Source organism: Lepidochelys olivacea (assembly GCF_965140295.1).
Source record: "Lepidochelys olivacea isolate rLepOli2 genome assembly, chromosome: 9".
NCBI lineage: Eukaryota > Metazoa > Chordata > Testudines > Cheloniidae > Lepidochelys > Lepidochelys olivacea.
This window is the reverse complement of record NC_140419.1, coordinates 100,526,653-100,549,952: the sequence shown is the minus strand read 5'-3', so window position 1 is coordinate 100,549,952 and position 23,300 is coordinate 100,526,653. Positions and strand designations below refer to the sequence as shown.

The 23,300-nt window shown below is 41.1% G+C and overlaps 1 protein-coding gene across 2 annotated transcripts in view; it reads left to right on the top strand.

The window, feature by feature from the left end:
• The window catches only part of WDR44 (WD repeat domain 44), a 60,848-nt gene extending 37,803 nt beyond the window's left edge, over positions 1-23,045 (top strand). Inside the window, exons 10-20 of one of the 2 annotated variants that reach the window (XM_084639112.1) lie at positions 2,963-3,114; positions 6,779-6,917; positions 7,047-7,111; positions 8,979-9,092; positions 12,533-12,655; positions 13,425-13,616; positions 13,872-13,973; positions 16,866-16,981; positions 19,407-19,534; positions 21,492-21,623; positions 22,176-23,045. In XM_084639112.1, coding sequence (XP_084495238.1) covers positions 2,963-3,114; positions 6,779-6,917; positions 7,047-7,111; positions 8,979-9,092; positions 12,533-12,655; positions 13,425-13,616; positions 13,872-13,973; positions 16,866-16,981; positions 19,407-19,534; positions 21,492-21,623; positions 22,176-22,270 — 1,358 coding nt within the window. In that variant the 3' untranslated portion in view covers positions 22,271-23,045. The remainder of the gene's footprint in view (positions 1-2,962; positions 3,115-6,778; positions 6,918-7,046; positions 7,112-8,978; positions 9,093-12,532; positions 12,656-13,424; positions 13,617-13,871; positions 13,974-16,865; positions 16,982-19,406; positions 19,535-21,491; positions 21,624-22,175) is intronic. The other variant, XM_084639113.1, reaches the window with a different exon arrangement.
• Positions 23,046-23,300: the final 255 nt, after the last annotated feature.

Below are 23,300 nucleotides of genomic sequence, written 5' to 3'. Positions count from 1 at the left end.
TACAATGAGAAGACCAACGAATCACTACACTCTCTTAAGAACTCTAAATAAGCAGGAAGTGGAGGGTTTTCCTACACCCTGGTCCCAAAGAGGAAACACCTCAAGCAAACCTACAGGCCATGACCTCCTCCCCCACAAGCATTTGTCACCGGCTCCCTTATGAACTACCACTCAAGCGACAGGGTTCAGGAACCCAGGTACAAGGCTTCTTCCACTTCTGTGATCACTGCCCAGGCCCACCTACCATGTAAGGATTTCTTTGTATCACTCAAGGACTGTATAGCAATATTTGATGCCATGACATACTGCCCCCAATCTTTTGGTGGCCGCCTTACCTACTTTGTTCACAACTGGAGGGCAGTAGCAAGAGACAAGTGGATACTAGATGTCATCCAATCCAGCAGCACAATCAAATTTATTTCACCTCCCACCACAAACCACCTTCCCAGCCTCTTCTCAGGGATCATACTCATGAGAAGATTCTTCATCAGGAGGTGAAACTTCAGGAAGGGTCCATAGAACAAATGCCACCACAACATCCAGGGAAGGGGTTCTACTCTCTATATTTCATAGTTCCCAAGGAAAACAAAGGATGAAGACCAATTCTTGATCTACATCAACTAGATATCTTACTTGCAAATCAAAATTTCTCATGGTAATCCTGGCAGAAATAATTTCCTTACTGGAGAACACCTGGTTCCTGGCCCTCGACATGAAAGATGCATGCTTTCTTGTGCATATTTACCAGTCCCACAGAAGGTTTCACAGATTCATGAGAAGACGAGCACTACCAGTTCAGAGTACTCCCATTTGGGCTGGCAACAGCACCCAGGGTCTTCACGAAAGTCCTCTCTGTGGTGGTGGCAGAGTGTGACACCCCGTAGCTCATGTTCACCGCTTGCATGGTTGGTATGTGTTGTACAAAGCATGCCTTATGAGGTATCATTTGAAAACTCATAAGCTACTGAGCATCCTTAGCCTATTAATGTATATCGTATATGCAGTTATGAGACTTTGCTATAGTGTACTGAAACATGCGGTGAGTCTGGGGAACGCCCGCAGACTAGGTCCTTAAAGATAACGAAAGGACTGTTAACAAAGACCTTGCATGTTATCTCTGAATATGCCTCAAAAGTCCTTGCTCACACCTTCTGTGTAAGGAAAGTGACCATTCACCTGAAAGAAGTCTCGACTCTCACGTACACCACAGACTGTCTGCACCCCAGCAGGGGGTGGGGGTGTTCCTTAAGGAGAGGAGGAGGGTGTTAAATAAGAGACAATGGCTTCCTCTCCTACCCCACCTCAGACGCATGAAAACAAGATCATTCAGAAGACAAAGAGAAGCATCATTGATGTGTGAGGGGTGGTCCCAGCCTGCGAAATGTATTGCAGCTTATGGTAGCCTGGGTAAAGTTTAGGAATTAGATTGCGATTTTATCATTTTATTTCCTTTTGTAACCAATTCCGACTTTTATGCCATTGTCACTTACAATCTGTCTTTCTCTAGTTAATAAACTTGTTTTAATATTTTAATTTAGGCCAGTGTTTTGAGTGAAGTGTCTGGGGGAATCTCTACTCAGGTTAACAGAGGCTGTGGCATGATCATTTCCTTCAATTAAATTAACTAATTAATGAGCTTACAGTTACTCCTCACTTATAGTTGTGTTGTTGTTACGTTGCTGATCAATTAGGGAACATGCTCGTTTAAAGTTGAGCAATGCTCCCTTGTAACGTTGTTTGGCAGCCGCCTGCTTTGTCCACTGCTTGCAGGAAGAGCAGTCCATTGGAGCTGGTTGGTGGGGGCTTGGAACCAGGGTGGGTCAGCCGCCCCCCCATCAGCTCCCCTAAGTTCCCTGTGCGGCAGCCCCCCAGCAGGCTATCAATTGCCAGCAGTTCAGGTGTCCCTCCCCCATTGCCCTGTGCTGCTCCTGCCCTCTGCCCTGGAGCTGCTCCCCGGAGCCTCCTGCTTGCTGGGGGCGTGGGAGAGAAAGAGGGGTGCTAATGTCAGGGTGTCCCCCTCCCCCTGCTCTTGTACCGCATCTTTACAGAGCCGGGGGGGGGGGAGGGGGGGACAACAGGGCTCAGGACTGAGGGAGCTTGCTGGCAGCAGCTGCTGTCTCAACTTGCTGATCTACTTAAAAAGGCAATGTACTTAGAGTGGGGTCAGCATACTTAAAGGGGCAATGTGTGTGTGCGTGTGTCTTGCGCGCTCTTTCACACTCACAGCCACACAGCACTTTGGAAAGTGGAGGGAGTGGTGCGCTCCAGGGGATAGCGTGGGTTCATCATCACATTCAGTTTCCACAGGGAATGTTTGCTGCCGCTGCCATGTGGTGTCTTTTCCCTCCATTCGTGCCACCTTGTAGAGCGTGAGGCTACATTAACGTGTTAATCCCTGAGGGCTCAGCCGAGTGCTAGTTCATCATTTTAGCAGTAAGGCAATCCCTGGGAAATATCCCACCCTCTGACTTCACCACCACAACCAAGCTTCACAATCATCACTGCTGTGTACCAGTATTACACAGTTTTAGACAAACAATTTTTGTGTGTGTATAAATAATATAGTATTTTGTCTGGTGAAAAAAATTTCCCTGGATCCTAACCCCCCCCCATTTACACTAATTGTTATGGGGAACTTGGATTCGCTTAACATCATTTTGCTTAAAGTAGCATATTTCAGGAACATAATTACTGCAACGTGAAGCGAGGAGTTACTGTACTCTGATCAAGGGGGTGTTCAGCAGTGTAAGCAGATTAGTGTTCTTCCTTTCAGATTAGATTTAGACACACTAATACAGTAATAACCTTGTCCGGTTTGTAAGATGTTCAGAACTCCTTGCTAAAAGAATCACAATTAATTCAAAAGCAAAATAATCTTCTGTTCCAAGAAAAATGATTGAGAAATGCACACTGCTGGGATCATTGCTATCTAATGTACACAGTTGTGTTGTGTTCTGCTTAGTGTTCCATACTGACCAGGATGATCCCTCTTCAAGTGATGATGAAGGAATGCCATATACAAGGCCAGTTAAATTCAAAGCAGCACATGGCTTCAAGGGACCTTTTGACTTTGAACAAATAAAAGTAGTTCAGGATCTCAGTGGTGAACACATGGTAAGTTTATCTTTTTGGTGTCAAGTTCCACTTTGATGTAAATGAAGAGAATACTTCTGCTTGCTGAGTGTGGTCAGTGTGAAATCCAAGTGTATCTTCAGATTATGAAATAACAGAGTAGGGAGTCAGAGCCATTAAGACTTATTTCTTCTGTCTTATCTATGGGTGAGATTCTGCAAATGAATTTGTCTGGACTCATTCCTAACCCCCCAAGGAGCTATTTGCAGGATGTAGCCCTGTATATGTAGCAGTTAATGCAGTTCCATTGCTCCAGTTAGAAGAGTATTATGCTGCTTTCTCATACTCTTGATCTGAATGTTCTTGTGAGAACTGGAAGGCAAGAATCTCCTTCCCTTTCCAGCCTTCCTGGAGAGCCTTCATGCCTCAGGTCAATGTTCTATTTGAGTGCCACTGAATTAAGTCAACCTAGCATTGCAATGCACTGGGATTGGCGCAGTTCTTCAAGTGTGTGTATTATAGCATAATGATTGCCCAACTCTTCCCTTTTAAAGACCTTGTTTTCAGTAGCTTATAACTTTGCCAAACTTCATCTGAGCTGAAATGCTGGGTCTCTCTATCAGGCTGCCTTTTTTTTAAAGAAATTTCAGGCCAAATGGTTAGGCAGTTTCCTAGAAAGCTACTAGGAAAACATGTTTTACCCATGTTAAAATTTCGAATTTTTTTTTTTAAATTTGAGATGCTCTCGCACCCTGTGTTTTGGAGCAGGGACTTTAAATTCAGGTGGCTTTTCTGTCAAGGATGTGCCTTTTGCCAAAGCTGGGAAAATCCACCCAAATTTGGCCAAGTTACAAGCTCTTGAAAACCTGCAGTTTGCACATGTTCAGTAGAGATTTGCTAGCGCTTCTCAGCTAAGTTCCCCAAATATGTCATCCACACTTGGCATGCTCCAGCCAAAGGTTGAGCAGAAATTTCCCTGTAAGTGCTGCTGTGGGCTGTTGCCCAGGTCCAACCCTGGTCTGCACTAGAACTGAGCAGGGAACTTGTCTTGCTGTGCTTTCAGTGACCTCTCACTGTAAACAGGCATCCAGGTTGCGTGGAGGAAGAAGCTGTCTGATGCAAATGCGGAGAACAGAAAATCTTGACTGTGGCAGAGAAGAATAGATTGGGAACAGGTGCAGAGAAGGGCTAGTAGGATGATCTAAGGAATGGAGAACCTACCTTATGAGAGGAGACTAGAGGAGCTTGGTTTGTTTAGCCTAACAAAATGAAGACTCTGGGGAAATAGGATTGCTTTCTATGAATACATCAGAGGGATAAACACCAGGCAGGGAGAAGAGTTATTTAAATTATGGGCCAGTGTTGGCACAAGGAGAAATGGATATAAACTGGCCATCAATAAGTTTAGGTTTGAAATGAAACAAATGTTTCTAACCATCAGAGGAATGAAGTTCTGGAACAGCCTTCCAAGGGGAGTAGTGGGGACAAATAACCTAACTTGTTTTAAGACTGAGCTTGATAATTTTGTGGAGGGGATGGAATGATGAGGTTGCCTACAGTGTCATATGGCCCTTCCATGGCTGCTATTAGCAAATATCTCCAGCAGCTGGAAATGGAACACTAGGTGGGGAGGGCTCTGAGAATACTATAGAGAATTCTTTTTCGGGTGTCTCACCCACATGCTTAGGGTCAAACTGATCACCATATTTGGGGTCAGGAAGAAATTTTCGTTTAGATCAGATTGGCAGAGACCTTGGGCATTTTTCGCTTTCCTCTGAAGCATAAGGAATATGCTTGCTGGTTTGAACTAGAGTAAATGGTGGATTCTCTATAACTTGAAGTATTTAAATCAAGATTTGAGGACTTCAGTAACTGAGCCAGAGGTTATGGTCCCACTATAGGAGTAGATAGGTGAGATTCTGTGGCCTAAGATGAGCAGGAGGCCTTAAAGACTGAGACTGGAGGCTGGCAGGCAGGAAGGTGGGGGACGCTGGGCCTGGCAGCAGGGAGAAGCAGGACCCTAGAAGTCAGTGGATGAGGGGAGCCTGTAACTGGCTGTGTAAAGAGACTGGAGAGAAGGCGATGGGGGAATGTGAGCAGAACTGGGTATGGCTGAGATGGGGAACAGGGAGTCTGGAGGGGTGAGAGTAGGATTTACTGGGTAAGGAGCTTGGGATGGGGACAAGAAGCCTCAGGAGTGGAGACTGGGACTCACTAGATGAGGAGAATGGGATTGGGATGAGGAGCCTGGGGTGAGGAGGAGGTGGTACAGAGGAGATTGATCTTGAGTGGGGAATGGGCAGAAAAGTACCCACTACAACAGCCCCCTCTCCAGAGTTTGGCATGGAACCCATGATTCCCAACTCTCACTAGGCCTCTGCTGTTAGCAAATGGCTGTGAAACCCACTGACAAAGTGTGTGTCTGAGTCCCCTGCAGCGCTCATTCACCCAAAGGATGAGAACCTACTTTGTCCTCAGTAACTCCATTAGCTCAAGTGGCAGAAGTTTGTGCAGTGAATCTAAAGGTTCCAGACCGGCTGACAAGCCATGTGTATGTCAATAAGGTGCCACATGATGGAATTGTTTTCTTTGTTTACTTTTTTAAAAAACTAGGAAAATTACATGCAAACCATGTTACAAGAACATTAAGATTGGAAAGTCAAAAGTTGGAAAATGTCGGCATTAAGGTTGTCTCCCCAACCTTAATTCAGCCCCCTTGTGCGCATGCATTATGGTACGGTCGCTAATTATGTGATCACATACTATTTTTCCTGCAGGACCCCTCATGCTCATACTGCTCATGTAGTACACAGGTTGGAACTGCTCTGGAGACGAATCAGGGTTGTGTAGTGAAGGAGGCTGTTGTCTCTAAGACCTTTGCTTCATTTGTTACAGAGGTGTAGTGCCCGTGGCAGGGGACTGTAGAAAGAAAAAGGAGTGTCTCATAAGGCAGTTGAATGGTGCCCTGGAGAACTGGATTCTATCCCTGCCTCTGCCACAGTGTTCCTGTGTGGTGCAAGTCAAGTCACTTAAACTAGACTCTTCACGGACGGTCACTAATTGTGTAATTTTCCTGTGCTTTGAACATATCAAGTGCTGTATAACACTATATATTCTGAAAAATCAAGTGGTAGTTATCTCAAATTGGGCACCCAGAATTAGTGGATACTTTTGACCTTAATCTCTCTATGCCTCCGTAAAATGTGTATAATAATAACCACTCATCTCCCAAGCGTATAACATAATTTCACCAATGTTTGTGAAGCACTCTGATAGAGTGGTGATGCCATAGACAAGCTGATGAGAAGTTGTTAATTCTGTGATCCTCGCGGAGTTTGAATAGCAAGCAGGAAATAAGGCATGGGGCCACATATTGAATAATGAGGAGAAATAAAAATTGAATAGCTGCATTTCAAGTGAACACTGTCCATCCTGTGCACTGAATGAAGCCGAGGTCCTGTGTAAAAAGTAGTATGTGATGATGTAATTACAGACACAGTCATAATGTATGAGCTCAGGGGGAAACAAATTAAGATTGCCCAGGCAACCTTAATTCTGGTGTTTCCTAACTTTTTGGGGCTTAACTTCACGATCTTAATAAAATGTTCTTTTAACATGATGGTGTGTATATATGCCTATTAATATGCTAGTTCTGGTATGGAAAAAGATACTTACATTGTTTTATTGTGAACTCTTATTTTGACAGGGTGCTGTTTGGACAATGAAATTTTCTCACTGCGGCCGATTACTTGCATCAGCTGGACAGGACAATGTAGTGAGAATATGGGTTTTAAAGAATGCTTTTGACTATTTCAATAACATGCGACTGAAATACAATACAGAAGGTACCTCTCCATTTCTCACTGGTATTTTAAGGGCATTAGAAATTCTAGAACTATCTAGAGTTTTTCTTGTATTTAAAAAAAAAAGTTCTACTTAGTTACTAATTTGCTGGCTTTTAATCTATGTTCTAGGTCGTGTGTCTCCCTCCCCATCTCAAGAGAGCCTGAATTCTTCAAAGTCTGATACTGATGCAGGGGTATGTGTACCAGATAGTGTATGAGTTTTGTAAGCAATGTGTTTCTCTAATGCTATAGATTTGCGCTGCTTTAATCCAAAAAGCATGCCCCAGCTCCAGAGGAGTTCAAACTCTGAAGTCTCAATTCTTCAGTCTAATTCTACATGGTCTTCTGCGGGAGTTTCCCCTCAATAAGAATGCAGGCTTGGATCCTATGTAATAGGACTCAAACATTTATTCACTCAGTCAAAAACTAAGATCTGATTGAAGATGTTTAGTCAATGTGTGCATGTGATACAGGCAAAAAATAAAAGAGCAAAACTAGATAACTTGTTACAGTCTGCACATCTTCATTTTGATATGTTATTAATTAAAGCTAGTCCCTCAGTGGATCTTTGAGCTGAATGCTGGAAGTAATTAAATACAGATAACATTGAATTTCTCACCTGGCAATTTCTTTCACAACTTTATTTAAAAATTAGTCTGACACTGTATCCTTAATTCTCACTTAAGACTAAGATTTAGTCATGGGCATTTTTAGTAAAAGTCATGGATAGGTCATGGGCAATAAATAAAAACTCTCGGCCCATGACCTGTCCATGAATTGTACTATAAATACCTCTGACTAAATCTTAGGCGCTTTGGGGGGCATCCCAGGGCCCCGCCGCTGCTCTGCCGGGTGGGGGGCAGCCTGAGCAGCTGGCTCCACAGCACCGCTGCTGCTCTGTGGGGGTAGGGGGGGCGTGAGCAGCTGGCCCCAGGGCCACCCTTCATTTTCACGGGGGTGTGTGTGGGGGTGTGTGAGTGAGAGGGAGAGGAGGGAACAAAAAACAAGGGAAGTTTTAAGAATGGTGTATGTTTATAATAGATATGTGTGCATACCCATTGTTTCATTTATTTATACAGTTACATAAACTGAATACTGCTTAGCCAATAAATCAGAATTAACCTGCCTTAAATATGCAGTATGTATTTAGACAATAAATCAGAATTAACCTGCCTTAAATATGCAGTATGTATTTAGACAATGTTATTTTAATCTATTCAAATCAGTTAAGTACAATAATAAGCATTAAAGTCCTTTGATTGACATTTGAGTTTTTACCACAGTTACTAAGTATACTGCAGTAACATTAGCTCATGCTCAGTTTCACAGTTTGTCTGTAACTGCACTGAGTGTGTTAAAATCTTTTCTGAAAATGTATTCTAGTTTAAAAAAAGGGAATGTCATCTTTTGGTAAATCCATACCAGCATCGTAGACCACATCAGTGCTCCTGTGGGTGTTTGTTCTGAGACCTAGCTTTTAATCAAAGGTCCTATGCAGAAGCCAACTATTTTCCTTTCATTTTGCCTTTGTTTGTTGCTGAAAAGCTCACGTATCACTGCAGTCTCTAAATACCCCTTCCCAGTAAGCACTAGGAACCTTCGTTTTTTATTTAGAATTTTTTTACTTAATTAGGCAGTGAAAAAGTACAATCAGTGAAATGTTAATAAAACACAAAGTCTAAAACCCCAGGTTATGCATCCTAAAAAAGTGTTTGACTAATGGGATTGCTTATCTGCCTTCTCCCCCTGTTGTAATGAAAAGCGCTGCAGTGTTCGACACTTTAGAATAACCAAAAATTCGAGATGTATGGCAGAACTTTGTGCGTTTTAGAGTAGTGTAGTTGTAAACTCAGTACACTGCTTAGAGCACCATGTAATTTATTTTGAATGTTCAAATAACTGACATGAATCACTTATTTCTCGAATACTTGGTACTTAGGTTTTATATCTGTGCTCAGATATCTGCAGCACATCTGCATATCAGAAATAGTAACAATATGTTCTGTTACCATGGGTTTTTTCTGTTGCACTGATTGATTTTGATATATTTATATCTGATAGGTTTGCAGTGGAGCTGATGAAGACCCTGATGATAAAAATGCACCATTTCGGCAGCGGCCATTTTGCAAATACAAAGGTCATACAGCAGATCTCCTTGATCTCTCATGGTCTAAAGTAAGACAGCTTTTGTGCAGACTATACAGAACTTTCCCTTTTCCCCACGTGTTTTGCTCTTTTCCTTTTCTTGTACTTACGTTTGGCACTTTATATCTAACCAGTGAAACAACTGATTATTAGCCTATGGATATAGGCACAGCCCATTCGTGAATTTGTTGATAAATGTCTAAAACACTTTGTAGCTGGTTTCCTCTTGTCTCTCATAGAGTATCCAGCATAAGAACATTATCTCTCATTCTAGCTTCGCTGCAGTTTTTAGGGGGCCAGATTCTGAGCTGGTGTAAATTGGCATAGTGTCGTTGGATTCAGGGAAGCTGTGCTGGTTTACTTTAGATGAGGATCTGATCGCAGAATATTCAGTACCTTCAGATTGGCCATCTCTGTGAGTTCTAGCTGTGTTGTCTGTGTTATATCTAAAATGTGATCTTAGCTGCTGTTCTGTGAAGAGCTTAGTTTATTGCACCCTTTTAATTATTATATTGTGGCTCAGTCTGTACTGGCAGGAAGCTGAGTCCATTTGTGGCTTTACGTAATCATATGAAAGATGGAATCTCCCGCCACTACTGGTTGTAGTTTGATTATCTGAAAATGTTGCTCTTCCTCAGGTTCCCCTATTTTTAAAAGAAGAAAACTGGTTATTTCAAAACCTTTTTGACTGTTCACTGAAGAACTTAGGCTACACAGAGAGGAGGCAGGAATGATTGTTACTATTTTTCAGAGGTTGACTGGCACTGGTTGAATGAGGGTGGTTGAATAACAGCTAATAAAAAAAAATTAAGTTGTAAACTCTTGCAGCTAATTGTGTAACCCTACTGACTTGTGTTGATGAGGTCTTACTCTCCATGGAGCTACTCAAGTGTATAAGGCCTCAATAGCATCAGTAAAGGTGTTCCAATGCAGTTGTTAAAAAGTTTTCCCAGTTTCCATATTTATTATTGGATTGTCTGGAAGCAACTTAGATTATAAAGATTCAGAAATCAAGATTTTAAATTTACCATTATCAAATCAAACACCTTAATTTCTGGAGGCCATTACATTTCTTACTCAGTTCAGGGCCTATATTAAAATCAAAGTAGTATACATTCAGTACCTGGTACAGAACACACCTCAGGGATCTTCCCAAGATACACAAACAAAGGAACCCGGGAAGACCCATCATATCTGGCTACAGTACTCCTACTGAAGGAAAATCGCGACTCATAGAAACTATCCTCAAACCTCACCACCCAAAGGGCCAGCTTCCTCCAAGACAAAACTGACTTTCTCCAAAAACTCCACAAATTAACAACCTCCCTCAGAATTTATGTACAAGATAATAGACAACCCTCAGATATCCACCCAAAACACATCACCAAATTCATCCATTTCATCCTCACCCATAACAATTTTATATTCAACAACAAATACTTTATTCAAACCCTGGGAAGAGTCATGGTTACTAGGATAACTTCTCAATATATCAACTTCTTCATGGCCCACCTTGAAGAATTTCTAGACAAATGCACCACAAAACCAGTAATATACCTGAGATACATCAGACATTTTCATCCTCTGGACAGACGACTTGAGCTCCCTCGTAAATTTCCACCACAACTTCAGCCACTAGCCATCCATTAAACTTTCTAGAACACACCCACACTAGCATCAGCTTCCTGGATGCCACAATCCACTTCAACAGTGGAACCCTACAGACAGCCATATACAGGGAACCCACGGATTACCACGCGTACCTTCACAGATCCAGTAACCACTCCAAACAAACCAAGGCATCTGTCATTTACTGCCAGGCACTCAGAAACCACAGAATAGTCTTCCAGGAGAAAGTATGGAATATACACCTTAACACATTTATAACTGCCTTCACCAAACAAGGACACTCTACCAGAGAAGTGTAGAGCATCATGGAACAGGCCACCCAAATGCCCCGAGAGAACCTACTTCAGTACAGAAATAACCCCCCCTCCAACCACACGCCCCTAGTTGCCCCCACCACCCCACGCTGGAACCCAAACAATGATGCCCTCCACTTGATGGGTACCCCATCTGGAAAGAAATCTTTCCTGAATCCCCTCTTCTGTGATATGTAATCAGTACTGAAATAACTCTGAATTTGAGATGGGAGGGAAGGGGAATTTCCACTGATCTATTCTGTGGTTTCTAGTTCCTGCATTGTTGCTATTTTTGTCATCAGTACAATCCACTGTTCTTGTGCAAATTATATAGTCCTTGAAGCCACTGCTGTATGTCTGCAGTTAAAATGAGAAAATCACCCAACCTTCAGCTTTGTATCACATTTTTAAAACCAAATTAACTTTTCTTGAGTTCTCTATACTGAAATAACAGAGCAACCTCTTAGGAATGCAGACATCTGGCCAAAGGAGACCAGGCAGTAGTCTCTCTGCCATCACCCTGGAGTTTCTTTCTTGTACCCATGCTGGGTTTTTTTCCCCAAATACTTTAAGAACTAATTGTTATAACCACTTCATTGCCACTTTCATTGATATTTTTTCCTATTTTAAAAAATAAATTCTACCTAAATTTCTTTGTGTACTGATTTAGGTAAGGCACAAATCAGTAAGTATTTTGGGTGAAAATGACATTTTTATGAAAAGATCAAATGTTAAGCATGATAGGAGGAAAGGATTAAGTGGTCTGTGGGAGTTTATAAACAATTTCACTTGGTATCATTTTAGTCTGGAAGTGTGAAATTTACAAAGGATGAAACCTTACATGCATGCTCTCAGTAATCTTGTTTGGTAAATATCTTAAAAACCTACAGGCTGCACCTTTCAAATGCTGTGAAAATTATTCTGTTTACGAACTGAAAATATTATAAAGAGAGATTAGTATTTTTCTTCCATTTTGGTGAAAAGGAAAAGTTTATTCCTGATTATTCCTGTCCTGCAACAGCAACTTTGCAGTTCGTTTCTGTGGAGATTATTTTGATGTCCTAAATGGGAATTGTTCTTAATGGGTGGGGAATAATCAGGAATAGATAAACTGTAAAATTTTCCTCCAAATTTTTCTAGTAATAAACAAAAGGGGGGGACAGAGTATGATATAGAAATGGTTTTTAAGTGATTTTCAGAATTCTTCAAGAAATGTAGGATACTTAAGAAAATAATTGTCGTTGGTAGGTGCCTCTGCACCCCATTTAGTAAGCTACTTGCTACTTCTGTTGTCTTCCCAGCCCTCCTCTGCCCCCTCGCCCCCGAAAAAGGTATTGTATTAAAATAACAGTGTTTGAGCATTAGCATTTGGGGCTGGGGGGGGGCAGGGGGAGGCCTTTCATTAATACTGAGTTTCTACTGGAGTGCTGTTACCTGGAAATCCATGTTATAATCTGAGCAAGAAATATTATATACCAAACTGCAGTTGTGCTGTGTACAAGTATATTTGATAAACCTTTGAATTATTTTGTGCAATTTCTGCCACAGAACTACTTCTTGCTTTCTTCTTCAATGGATAAAACAGTCAGATTATGGCACATATCCAGAAGAGAGTGTCTCTGCTGTTTCCAGCATATAGACTTTGTCACTGCGATAGCTTTCCATCCAAGAGTAAGTAGCTGTATACTCTTTCAAATGAATAGAGGGGAATATTTTTGAAAGGGGATTTAGGCACCTCCCATTAACTGTCAAACCTAAAAATTGAGTCTCTGTAAAAGCTGGGCACATGAGTGCTCTTTGTGCCTCTTGAAAGTATTCCCTGTGCCCTTAAAATTCTGTCCTGAGCACTAGTTATTGCTAAATTGCTAAACCCTAGTCCCAGTTGACTGGCTGACATGATATATATAGCACATGAATTGTTCTTGTCTGCACTGACCACTAATATGGCTAGTATTGCCTTAGCTAACTTCATTGTAAAATAAATCATGTTTCAAAATGATAAAATTTCCTAATGTTGACAACGGAGTGGGAACCCAATGCAGCACACTCTGGAAATCCATCCCAAGCACTTTTGAGCTTCATCATGGACTCTGGAAGCAGCTGTGTCCAACCAGCCAGAAAAACATCAGTTCTTAGCAGTGTATATCTGAGAGCAAAGAACTCTAAGTAACACATTGCGCCTCTCAGAGGGAACAGTTAGACCGTCTTTGGATAGAAAACATTGATTATGTTGCTAAATTAAAAAAAAAAAAACAATCTACAGGTGTGCATTGTACATCCAATGATATTTCAAATAGTGTCTGGGTCTTAATTCTACTAATTGATCTGTCAGTGAATTCCTGTTTGAGACGAATGGTGGGCCCGGGGATGGGGTTTCCAGTATGTATTTCAGTGCATACACATCCTTTTACTCCACAGCTTATGGTATCTGCCCTTTTAGGATGACAGGTACTTTTTAAGTGGCTCATTGGATGGGAAACTCCGACTTTGGAACATTCCTGACAAAAAAGTGGCATTATGGAATGAAGTGGATGGGCAGACAAAATTGATCACAGCAGCAAACTTCTGTCAGAATGGCAAATATGCAGTGATTGGTACATATGATGGGCGATGTATTTTCTATGATACAGAGGTAAAAACTTCTGTTTTGTATACTCAGTTAATAATTACAGCCACAGCTTCCATTTATTGATAGGACAGTTTCACTTCTAACTTACATTATATTAGGTAAACAACTTAGGTTAAAGCCTTTTTTTAACATTCGTTTATAGACATATAAGCTTTCTAAGCAGTTACTATTTTTCAACTTCTAGCAGACTTCTTTATGCTGCCTGCAGTTTTATCTAATACTTTCCAATAATTAAGAATCTCAGTGTAATTTCTCTAGCACTTGAAGTACCATACACAGATACATGTGCGCTCTACCAGAGGACGGAACAGAGTTGGAAGAAAAATTACTGGCATTGAACCTTTGCCTGGAGAAAATAAGGTACTGTAATATAGTCCAAACAATCTTTCACATGCATGTTCAGCGAGGTGTTAATCTCAGATACTCTGTATTCTTCCCAGGGCCTATGCTAATAGTTATTTTTCAGAGGTCGTGGATGCACACTGCCCCCACTGTCTTTTGAATAACAGTTTCTGGGCACTACTATGATATAAACATTTGCTGAGATGTAGTTCAGTTGATAATATGGTACCACAATCACAGCGGAGAGACAAATGCCATATTTAATATGAATATTGTAGCAATCTAAAATACTGAAATTGGCTGCTGATGGTTACCCCGGGAAGTGCTTATATCTTACCTTTAGTATGTCTAACTTGTTCCCTATTAATTGGGTTTATTTTTTGAAAATTTGCTGAATTTACATAGAAAAGTTGTTAAGCATGACTCAGAAGCTGCTGTTTTAGGGAATAAGTTACCTTTGGTGTGTCCCTAGTGGGTCCCCTTGTTCATCATAAGGGATAAATTATCATGAATCAAAGAACTCCACTACAGCATATTCAGCTTAAAATGAGAGAATTCTCAGCTCTGCTCTGCCAGGGCTCTGATGTTCTGCTGTATCAACTCCTGGCTCTGGCTTAATTATTTATCACCTGCCGCTCTGTTGCTTCCATGGCTGTACTCTAGACGTATACCAATGCTGTACGCAGCAGCAGCCCATCTCAAGGGAGTGCAGAAACCTCAGAAGTCTTTGGATCTGGATTGGGCAATGTTATGCTCTGGTTAATGAACTGGGGGGGGGGTTGGTGATAAGCTATGCATGAGCTGTAAAATAATGAGAGCTTATCTACATGCACATTCATTTATTTACAGGTTAGTCCCAGTTGTTCAGATATCCCAGAGATAACCGTTGAATAATTGGAATATAAAAAATGTGTTTCTATAGCAAGATTTGATGTGAAGGACATATCTGAATTTAAAAACCAGGGTTCAGTTAATTGGAGTTTCTGTACTTCGCATGAAAGGGACGAGAAAAAATAAATATGAATACTACTAAACAGCCAATAAATCTGACTTCAGGCTCCTGCCTTACTGAAGGGGAGATTATTTTCTGAAATCTGGGGTCAATGCAAGTCGCTAAATATACTGCTCTTATACAAAATAATAAAAGAAAAGTGTTTTAAAAAATTTCCTTAAATTCTCTAGGCCTATTTATCAACAATTTGGTGTCATTCTCTCCCATGTTTTCTTGAGACTGTCAAAGCCTGAATGATTTGTTCAAGAACTCTTGTTGATAGAAGTTAGGTTTTCCAATCAGGTAGCAGAAACCATACCATGTGACTTGAGTGAACAGCATACCTCACAGATATTAAATGGTGCAGTAGAATATTCTACTGAGTTACCTATTGATGCCAATCTGCAAGAAACCAGATTAAACAGATACATCTCGTGCTGTGTCCTGAAGGCTCCCAGATCTGGGCATGTTACTTGGATGCTTTATAAGCATAACAGACAGGGAATAGATGAGCACACAGTTCCCACCTAAAGTACACCTGGCTTGTTGTGAGAGTTTATTTCATTCAAGGACTCCTTTTTAACTGCCATGTGGCATAATGTGAGGAAACTCATAGACCAGATGCACCTGCTCAGTTGCTAATGCGGTGGTTAACACAGAGTGCTGAATCGCCTCCCCCCCGCAGGGTCTCCCACTGCCTCCTTTCTCAATCACTATGGACAGTGGCACCATTCTGCCTGTCACTCAGGCCCATAACCTGGCTGCCCTCTCTGACTCATTCTCTCTGGGTCCTCACATCAAAGCTGTGTCTAAATCTTGTAGATTCTTCCTGCATAACATCTCTCTGAGATACAGCCTTTCCTATCCGTCTGCAGGGCTAAAGCACTTGCTCAACCTCTCATCTCGATAACTGCAGCAGCCTTCTCTCTGGCCTTGACATGTGCAATCTTGCCGTATTCATATCCATTCAGAATGCTGTTTAAAGACCCTTCTCCAAGCCCGTTGCTTTGGCCATATCACTCCTGTCTTTAAATAGCTTCCCTGCCTCCCCTTTCCCTTGCTGATGAAACATAAGTTTCTTGTCTTCGCTTTCAAGGCTCTTCATGGTCAGTCCTCACCCTGCTTATCTCTCCTTCACTACGGAGCTGTGGACTCCCACCTCCAACCAGCCAAGGGTGCCAGCCTTCATCTCCCATGTGTTCAAATGTTCACACAGGCACCTTTATGCTTTCTCCCATGTTGGCCGTCACACTTTAGGAAGATCCATTCCTGTAAATATTCCTCTGATTTCTATAAACATCACCCGAGCTACCTCATTAACTTCCTACAAATCCCTCCTTAAAACCTCTCCTTTGACGTGATCCAACAAAAAACTTGACAATAATTATGCCACTGGTATGCCGAGACTGCTGCCTATCATGTTGGTCTCGTATTGGCTCATTGTTTCCTTGTATTCCCAGATCTGTCTCTTTGTTAATCTGTTCTCTTGTTTTATACTTCAACTGTAAGCTCCTTGATGCAGGGCTTGTCTTTCTGTTCTATGTCTGTACCTCGCCTAGCACAGTGGGGTCCATGACTGGGACTCCAAGGTGATAAAGTAATACAAATAATGTATTTGGCTCAGTCTATAACCAACATGGGTGGGGATGTCCTGTATGTGCCGTTTGACATAAGACGAAAAAATATGGAACTATCATTGTACCAGTTCTTCTGGGATGAATGTAGGTGACAACAAGGAAAGTGTCGATCTATTTAAGTACCTGGAAATTCTGCTGCTGTGGTTTGAATCAGCTAGATCTTTTGTGTATGCTGCATTGTTTGTATGAAAGGTTTGTGCTTAGTATAATTTACCTTTTTCTGTTTATTTTCAATTGGAAAGCTGTTTCTAAACCTTTGCAACATTTTTATTTAACTTCTAGATATTAGTGACATCCAATGACTCCAGAATCAGACTGTATGACCTAAGAGATTTGTCCTTGTCCATGAAATACAAAGGTTATGTCAACAGCAGCAGCCAAATCAAAGCCAGCTTCAGGTAAGAAGTGGAAAAATGTAGAATGTGTTATAGCAATGCACTTTGTGAATCTCCTAGAAATCTGTTAAGGGTAATGTACAAAATCGTCTTGTTGGAGGATATCTGTATGTAACCTAATATGAAACGGAGCAGCTTGAATGCCGGGTTGCTAGAAATCCCAAGTGAGTTGGAGGGGAGGGGAGAACCAAATCCACTCTGCAGGCAGGAGTGGTGGAGCTCCTCAGGGATAGAGAGCTCATGTACATAAGCTAATCTCCTTCCCTTACCTGCACCATTACTCCCAGTTCTTGAGTCATGTCCCATAATTGCTTCTACAGCTGGCACGCCACAGGCTCCAGAAGCCTCACACAGAAGCTAGGAAAGCTCTAGGGCTGGAATAAGCACTGTACTTAAAGAGAGGCTCTCTGAGGTGTTCCTTCGTTTAATGAAGAAAATCTCTTGGTGGCTGTTGATGTCTTGGTTCTTCCTTCCCCATCTGTTGTAGGGAAGCAAAAGGCTCTTGATCACTACTATTGGTGCGTCCATCAGCGAGTTGCTTCCATTTCTCAGGTGGGGGAAATTCTCCTTTTCTTCCCCCACCTCATATTGCATTGGTGAGGGGAGGAGTATTTGGCCCAGTAAGTATAATATACTCTCTCTGACTAAGCTCCTTTGAGCTTCTGACTCCGCTCAGGCATGGAGGTGTCAGTTTTCTGCTAAAAAAAAAACTGGGGAGCTTGAAGGAAGAAGAAAGGGGGCCTTTACATGTATCATACATGGTAGTCAGGCCAGGCAAGTTGCAGAGCCCATCCCAGCGACTGCCAGATGCTGGGACTAGACGACAAGGGATGGATCACTTGATGGGTGACCTGTTCATTCCCCTTAAAGCACCTGGCATTGGCCACTGTCATTAGACAGGATACCTGGCTAGATGGACCATTGGTCTGACCAGGTCTGGCCATTCTTATGTTCTTATACCTGAGAAGGGGGGTAGGTTTGAATAGCTGCTTAGCCCAAAATCTGCGCTGGGATTCTTATCTTATGTCAAAGGTGCACATCTGTACAAAAATAATAGGTGTCCCCTTGTGGTGGTGGCAGCAGGGGGATGAATGAAGTTCCCAAAGCTGAGATGTTCATGCTACCAAGCCCGTACATTGTGTGACGTTTAAATACGCTTACATTTAAAATCCAAAACTATGCAGCAGGAATAGAGGGGTAGCACAGTTCAGTACTCTGGTTAGGAATTGCTTGTACTCCCTTGACTGAGCCCGTTTTGTATATCATAGAATCACAGAAGATTAGGCTTGGAAGAGACCTCGGGAGGTATCTAGTCCAACCCCCAATCAAAGCAGGACCAACCCCAACTAAATCATCCCAGCCAGGGCTTTGTCAAGCCAGGCTTTAAAAAAGGCTGCATTATGACAGTCTGTCATCATATGATCACATAACTATTTCTCAAATGTCTGTAATTTTTGCAACCTTTCGTACACAAAATTTGTGCTTCTAGGTATTGGTCTGTTTGACAGATCATGAATATCTATATTGTATGATAGGCTGCACTGTCACTGTGTATCTTAAAAGGTGCTTATTTCAGGTTGCAGCCAGAAGCAGAAGAAAAACAGGACTGTGTTTTTGTATGAATGAATTTCCTCCCACTGAATGTAGTGAACTAGGATTGTGTAATCCCCTGCAGTTGCAGTAGCAGCGGGAGAGTAATTTCTTTGCAGCTGCCATCGTCAGCTGCCGGAGAGCATTTTGCGCAGAGGAGGGTGGCTAGATACCTGTCACTGTGCCTCGAAGGCGAGTGGACGGCTGATTTTAGGGCCGGGCTACACTTAAAAAGCTGCAGTGAAGCTACTATTACGCCCAGGGGAGAGCTGCTCCCACTGGCGTACTTAATCCACCTCCCCGAGGGACAGTAGCTACATCAAGAGGAGAAGCTCTCTTGTCGACATAGCGCTGTCTACACCGGGGTTAGGTGGGTATAAACATGTCGCTCAGGGGGGTGGATTTTTCACACCCCCAAGCGATGTAGTTCTATCGATTTTAAGTTTGCAGGGTAGACCTGGCTTTAGACTCCGGGTTTCTTGTTTTAGGTGGCTGTGAAGGTTGCCATTGAAGCAAAGGAGCTACTTTGATTGTAACTTGTTTTTTCCACAGTTGCTTACATTAGTTCCTTACTGTTCTAGTGTCCAAATCCTTTTCTGGATTCAGGTCTAATCACCTGTTACAATCCAGCTGCTGATAGGATGTATTTCTTATGATTTGACTGGTAACTAGCTTTATAGATGGTATTGGAATAATTTCTGATTTCTGTTCTGGACTAGACGAACAGAAAGGTGTATGCTCTTCTGCGATTTCATGTCCTTTTCAGGAAAACAATGCAGTGTGCTGAGTGGAAGAGCCAAAGATTAAGGGAATAAGTCTTTGTCTTTTGTATCTTCAGCCATGATTTTACTTACATTGTAAGTGGCTCAGAAGATAAATATGTTTATATCTGGAGCACCTACCATGACTTAAGCAAGTTTACTTCAGTAAGGAGAGATCGTAATGACTTCTGGGAAGGCATTAAAGGTAAGTTACTGGATCTTTTATATATTTTGTTTTTTATCTAAACTTGTACAGTTTTAGGGATTGAATGTTTTTAATGTCTTTTGGCTTTTACTTTTGCCCGCAACAATTAAAAACTGTAAGGAAAGTCACACAGATTTCATTAACCTAATATAACAAGCATTAAGTTTATAGAAGCAAAATGTACTATGTAACTTTTGAGCATTGTTCATAATGAAACTTTTCGCTTGCAGAGCTGAAGAGACCCTTCAGAATATTTGACTAAGTACAACTGAATAAGTGGCGTGATAAGAGATGGATTTAAATTTTTCAAATAATCCGTAAGGGTCAATCCAACTTCAGTCAGGGTCTGGACTTAGTTTTCTAGATGCACAATAATAATTCATGCAGGTCAGCAGAGCTATTTGCTCAGTTGTAGAACTGTAGGGTCATCAACATTGAAGAATGTGTTGCTTGGTGTCTAATTCATTTAAAATCCCAGGGGTTTCTATTGTATGGAAATAGCAAGTTGACTCTAAGCAATTCATTTTGTTTTCAAACTTTAAGCTTTGTAACTTGCCTCTCCTTAAAATAAGAAAACATGACATCAATATAAAGAAAGTAAGAGCAGCAAAATACCCATCTTCTCCCTCTCCCCCCAGACATCTTGGTCGGGAGGGGAGTTAAAGTAAGAGGAGTTTCTTGTATATATGTTGTTCTGTCTGGGCAATCATTCACATTGTGCATCTTAATTAATGGGATGAGTGCCTACAGAGACATTTTATTTCCTCAGATTTTTAAGATGTCAACAATATTCCCTGCCTAGCTCCAGAATTCCCTGAAAATGCAGATGACTTAGTTCAGCTTACATTAAGCTACTTGGGCACTCTGACAGGTTTCAGAGTAGCAGCCATGTTGGTCTGTATTCACAAAAAGAAAAGGAGTACTTGTGGCACCCTAGAGACTAACCAATTTATTTGAGCATAAGCTTTCGTGAGCTACAGCTCACTTCATCGGATGCATTCAGTGGAAAATGTGGTGGGGAGATTTATATACACAGAGAACATGAAACAATGGGTGTTACCATACACACTGTAAGGAGAGTGATCACTTAAGGTGAGCTATTACCAGCAGCAAAGCAAGGAGGGGAGAGAAAACCTTTTGTCGTGATGATCAAGGTGGGCCATTTCCAGCAGTTGACAAGAAGGTCTGAGGAACGGGGGGGGGGCAGAATAAACATGGGGAAGTAGTTTTACTTTGTGTAATGACCCATCCACTCCCAGTCTCTATTCAAGCCTAAGTTAATTGTATCCAATTTGCAAATTAATTCCAATTCAGCAGTCTCTTGTTGGAGTCTGTGTTTGAAGTCTTTTTGTTGAAGAATTGCCACATTTAGGTCAGAAATCGAGTGACCAGGAAGATTGAAGTGTTCTCCGACTGGTTTATGAATGTTATAATTCTTGACATCTGATTTGTGTCCATTTATTCTTTTATGTAGAGACTGTCCAGTTTGGCCAATGTACATGGCAGAGGGGCATTGCTGGCCCATGATGGCATCTATCCCATTGGTAGATGTGCAGGTGAACGAGCCTCTGATAGTGTGGTTGATGTGATTAGGCCCTGTGATGGTGTCCCCTGAACAGATATTTGGACACAGTTGGCAACGGGCTTTGTTGCAAGGATAGGTTCCTGGGTTAGTGGTTCTGTTATGTGGTAAACACCCATCTTTTCATGTTCTGTGTGTATGTAAATCTCCTCACTGTATTTTCCACTGAATGCATCCAATGAAGTGAGTTGTAGCTCACGAAAGCTTATGCTCAAATAAATTGTTTAGTCTCTAAGGTGCCACAAGTCCTCCTTTTCTTTTTGGGCACTCTGAAATTCTTGGGTTTTTTTACTGTATTTACACAGCTGTATTTTAGAAAATTGATGTTTCTTGACATGAATAAATCTTAAAATGTATTTTCCCCTCTTTCTTTAGCACACAATGCCGTTGTCACATCAGCAATTTTTGCCCCAAACCCCAGCTTGATGGTATCATTGGAAACCTCTGAAAAACAAGAAACTGAAAGCAAGGGAGATGATCCTGAAGCATCAGACACTATACCTTCTGGTAGGTTGCTGCTGTCCACCTGTATTTGGTACCAGCCAGAAAGATTAGAAGCCAGATTTGATCCACAGTGTATAAATGACTGGTCAGAATGTTCTTGAGGAAAATTGTAGTTCATCCGTTGGTATGGACATTTTTTTATGAGGTGCTTTAATAGATATATTAAACTATTACTCTGTAGAAGCTGTTTAGCAGTGTGCAGATGAGAAGAATCCCAAGTTCCTCATTAGGAACATATCACGGTCATCCAGTCCCCGTTAGGAAGATGCATTTTTTTCCATTCAGACTGAGGACAATGGGGCCCCATTGTGGTAGGTGGCTGTACAAACCCATAACAAAAAGACTGTTGCTTACCCAAAGAGAGCTTATGATCTTGGCAAATAACAAGAGGCAACTGCTGACTATAACAAATGGGGAATATGGAGAGGACAAGGTATGTTGTACCTGGTCTTCAGTTGAAGATATGTTGTAGCTGGTCTTTCATTACAATTGGTAGCTTTGTTTTAATAAGCAGTTTTCTTTTAAAATCAACTAAATTCTTTCTTTTCGCTTAAGGTGCTTTGAAGACTGATCACACAGAAGTGCTTTTATCGGCTGACTTTACTGGAGCTATCAAAGTCTTCATTAACAAAAAGAAAAATGTATCTTAATTATTTGTAGCTGATAGCATTAAAATATGGTACCCTGGAAGTAAAATTCCACAGATGACATGGACAGAAGCAAAGTATCTACTGTAATAGCATCATGGGCTGATTTAGTTTAAAATCATTATTTTAAAGCTACTCAGTTATCAGACCTCTTGGGAAGCAGTCTCAACCTATTAACACCTGGGCTTGTAGAGTAGAAAGGAATGTGTAATAATAACCTTGCCAAACAAATAGGCTCAACGTTTTCTAAATACCATTGTTTTGCTACATAATTGTGAACATGCACAGATTTCTGCATGAAAATATGTTAATATATTCACACATGTGTGTGCCTTTCTGGTTACATGCACTAAATTGAACATAGATCAGGAGTTAATTTATTTAGTGGTGCTTATGGCCACTTGATGGGGGAGGGGAAAATAAATTTTAAAAAATGCTAAATGGTCTAGCTTGAAAATAAAAAGCAATCTCTTTGCACAAAGTTCCATTTCTAAGAAAGGTGATCTATTTTGAATTTGCGGTAGTTATGGTTCAGAATATCTAAGTTATGCAAGTTTCTAATGGATCAGCAACCATGTGTTAAATGTTTTTTATAAATTTCTCAACTTTCAGGACATGTGAAAATTTTTGTTGTCTTTTAATTGTGGATTTAGATTCCTTTATATATATATATATATTTTGCACACTGGAGCACAATATTTCTATGTAAAGAATTCTCTCATTCCTTATTCACGAGCATCATGCTATGCTCACCTAAAATTAAGCTGCATTAGAAACAATTCTTATATTTTACAACAATGTAAAATAAACTGTTTACATATTTTTTTAAGCATTGTAGTTTAAAAAAGTTTTAAGTTGTCTTTTTGTTTAGAGCTACTGAATTTGAAAGTCTTTGTAAATATTCATATAATGTACCAATGAAATAACATTCTGGGCAACATAACCCATGAAATGTTATTGATGGTTAAAATTGTTACAGAGAACAAAGATGTATCATTAAAATTGGTCACAAATACTTGGAAAATATCATTAT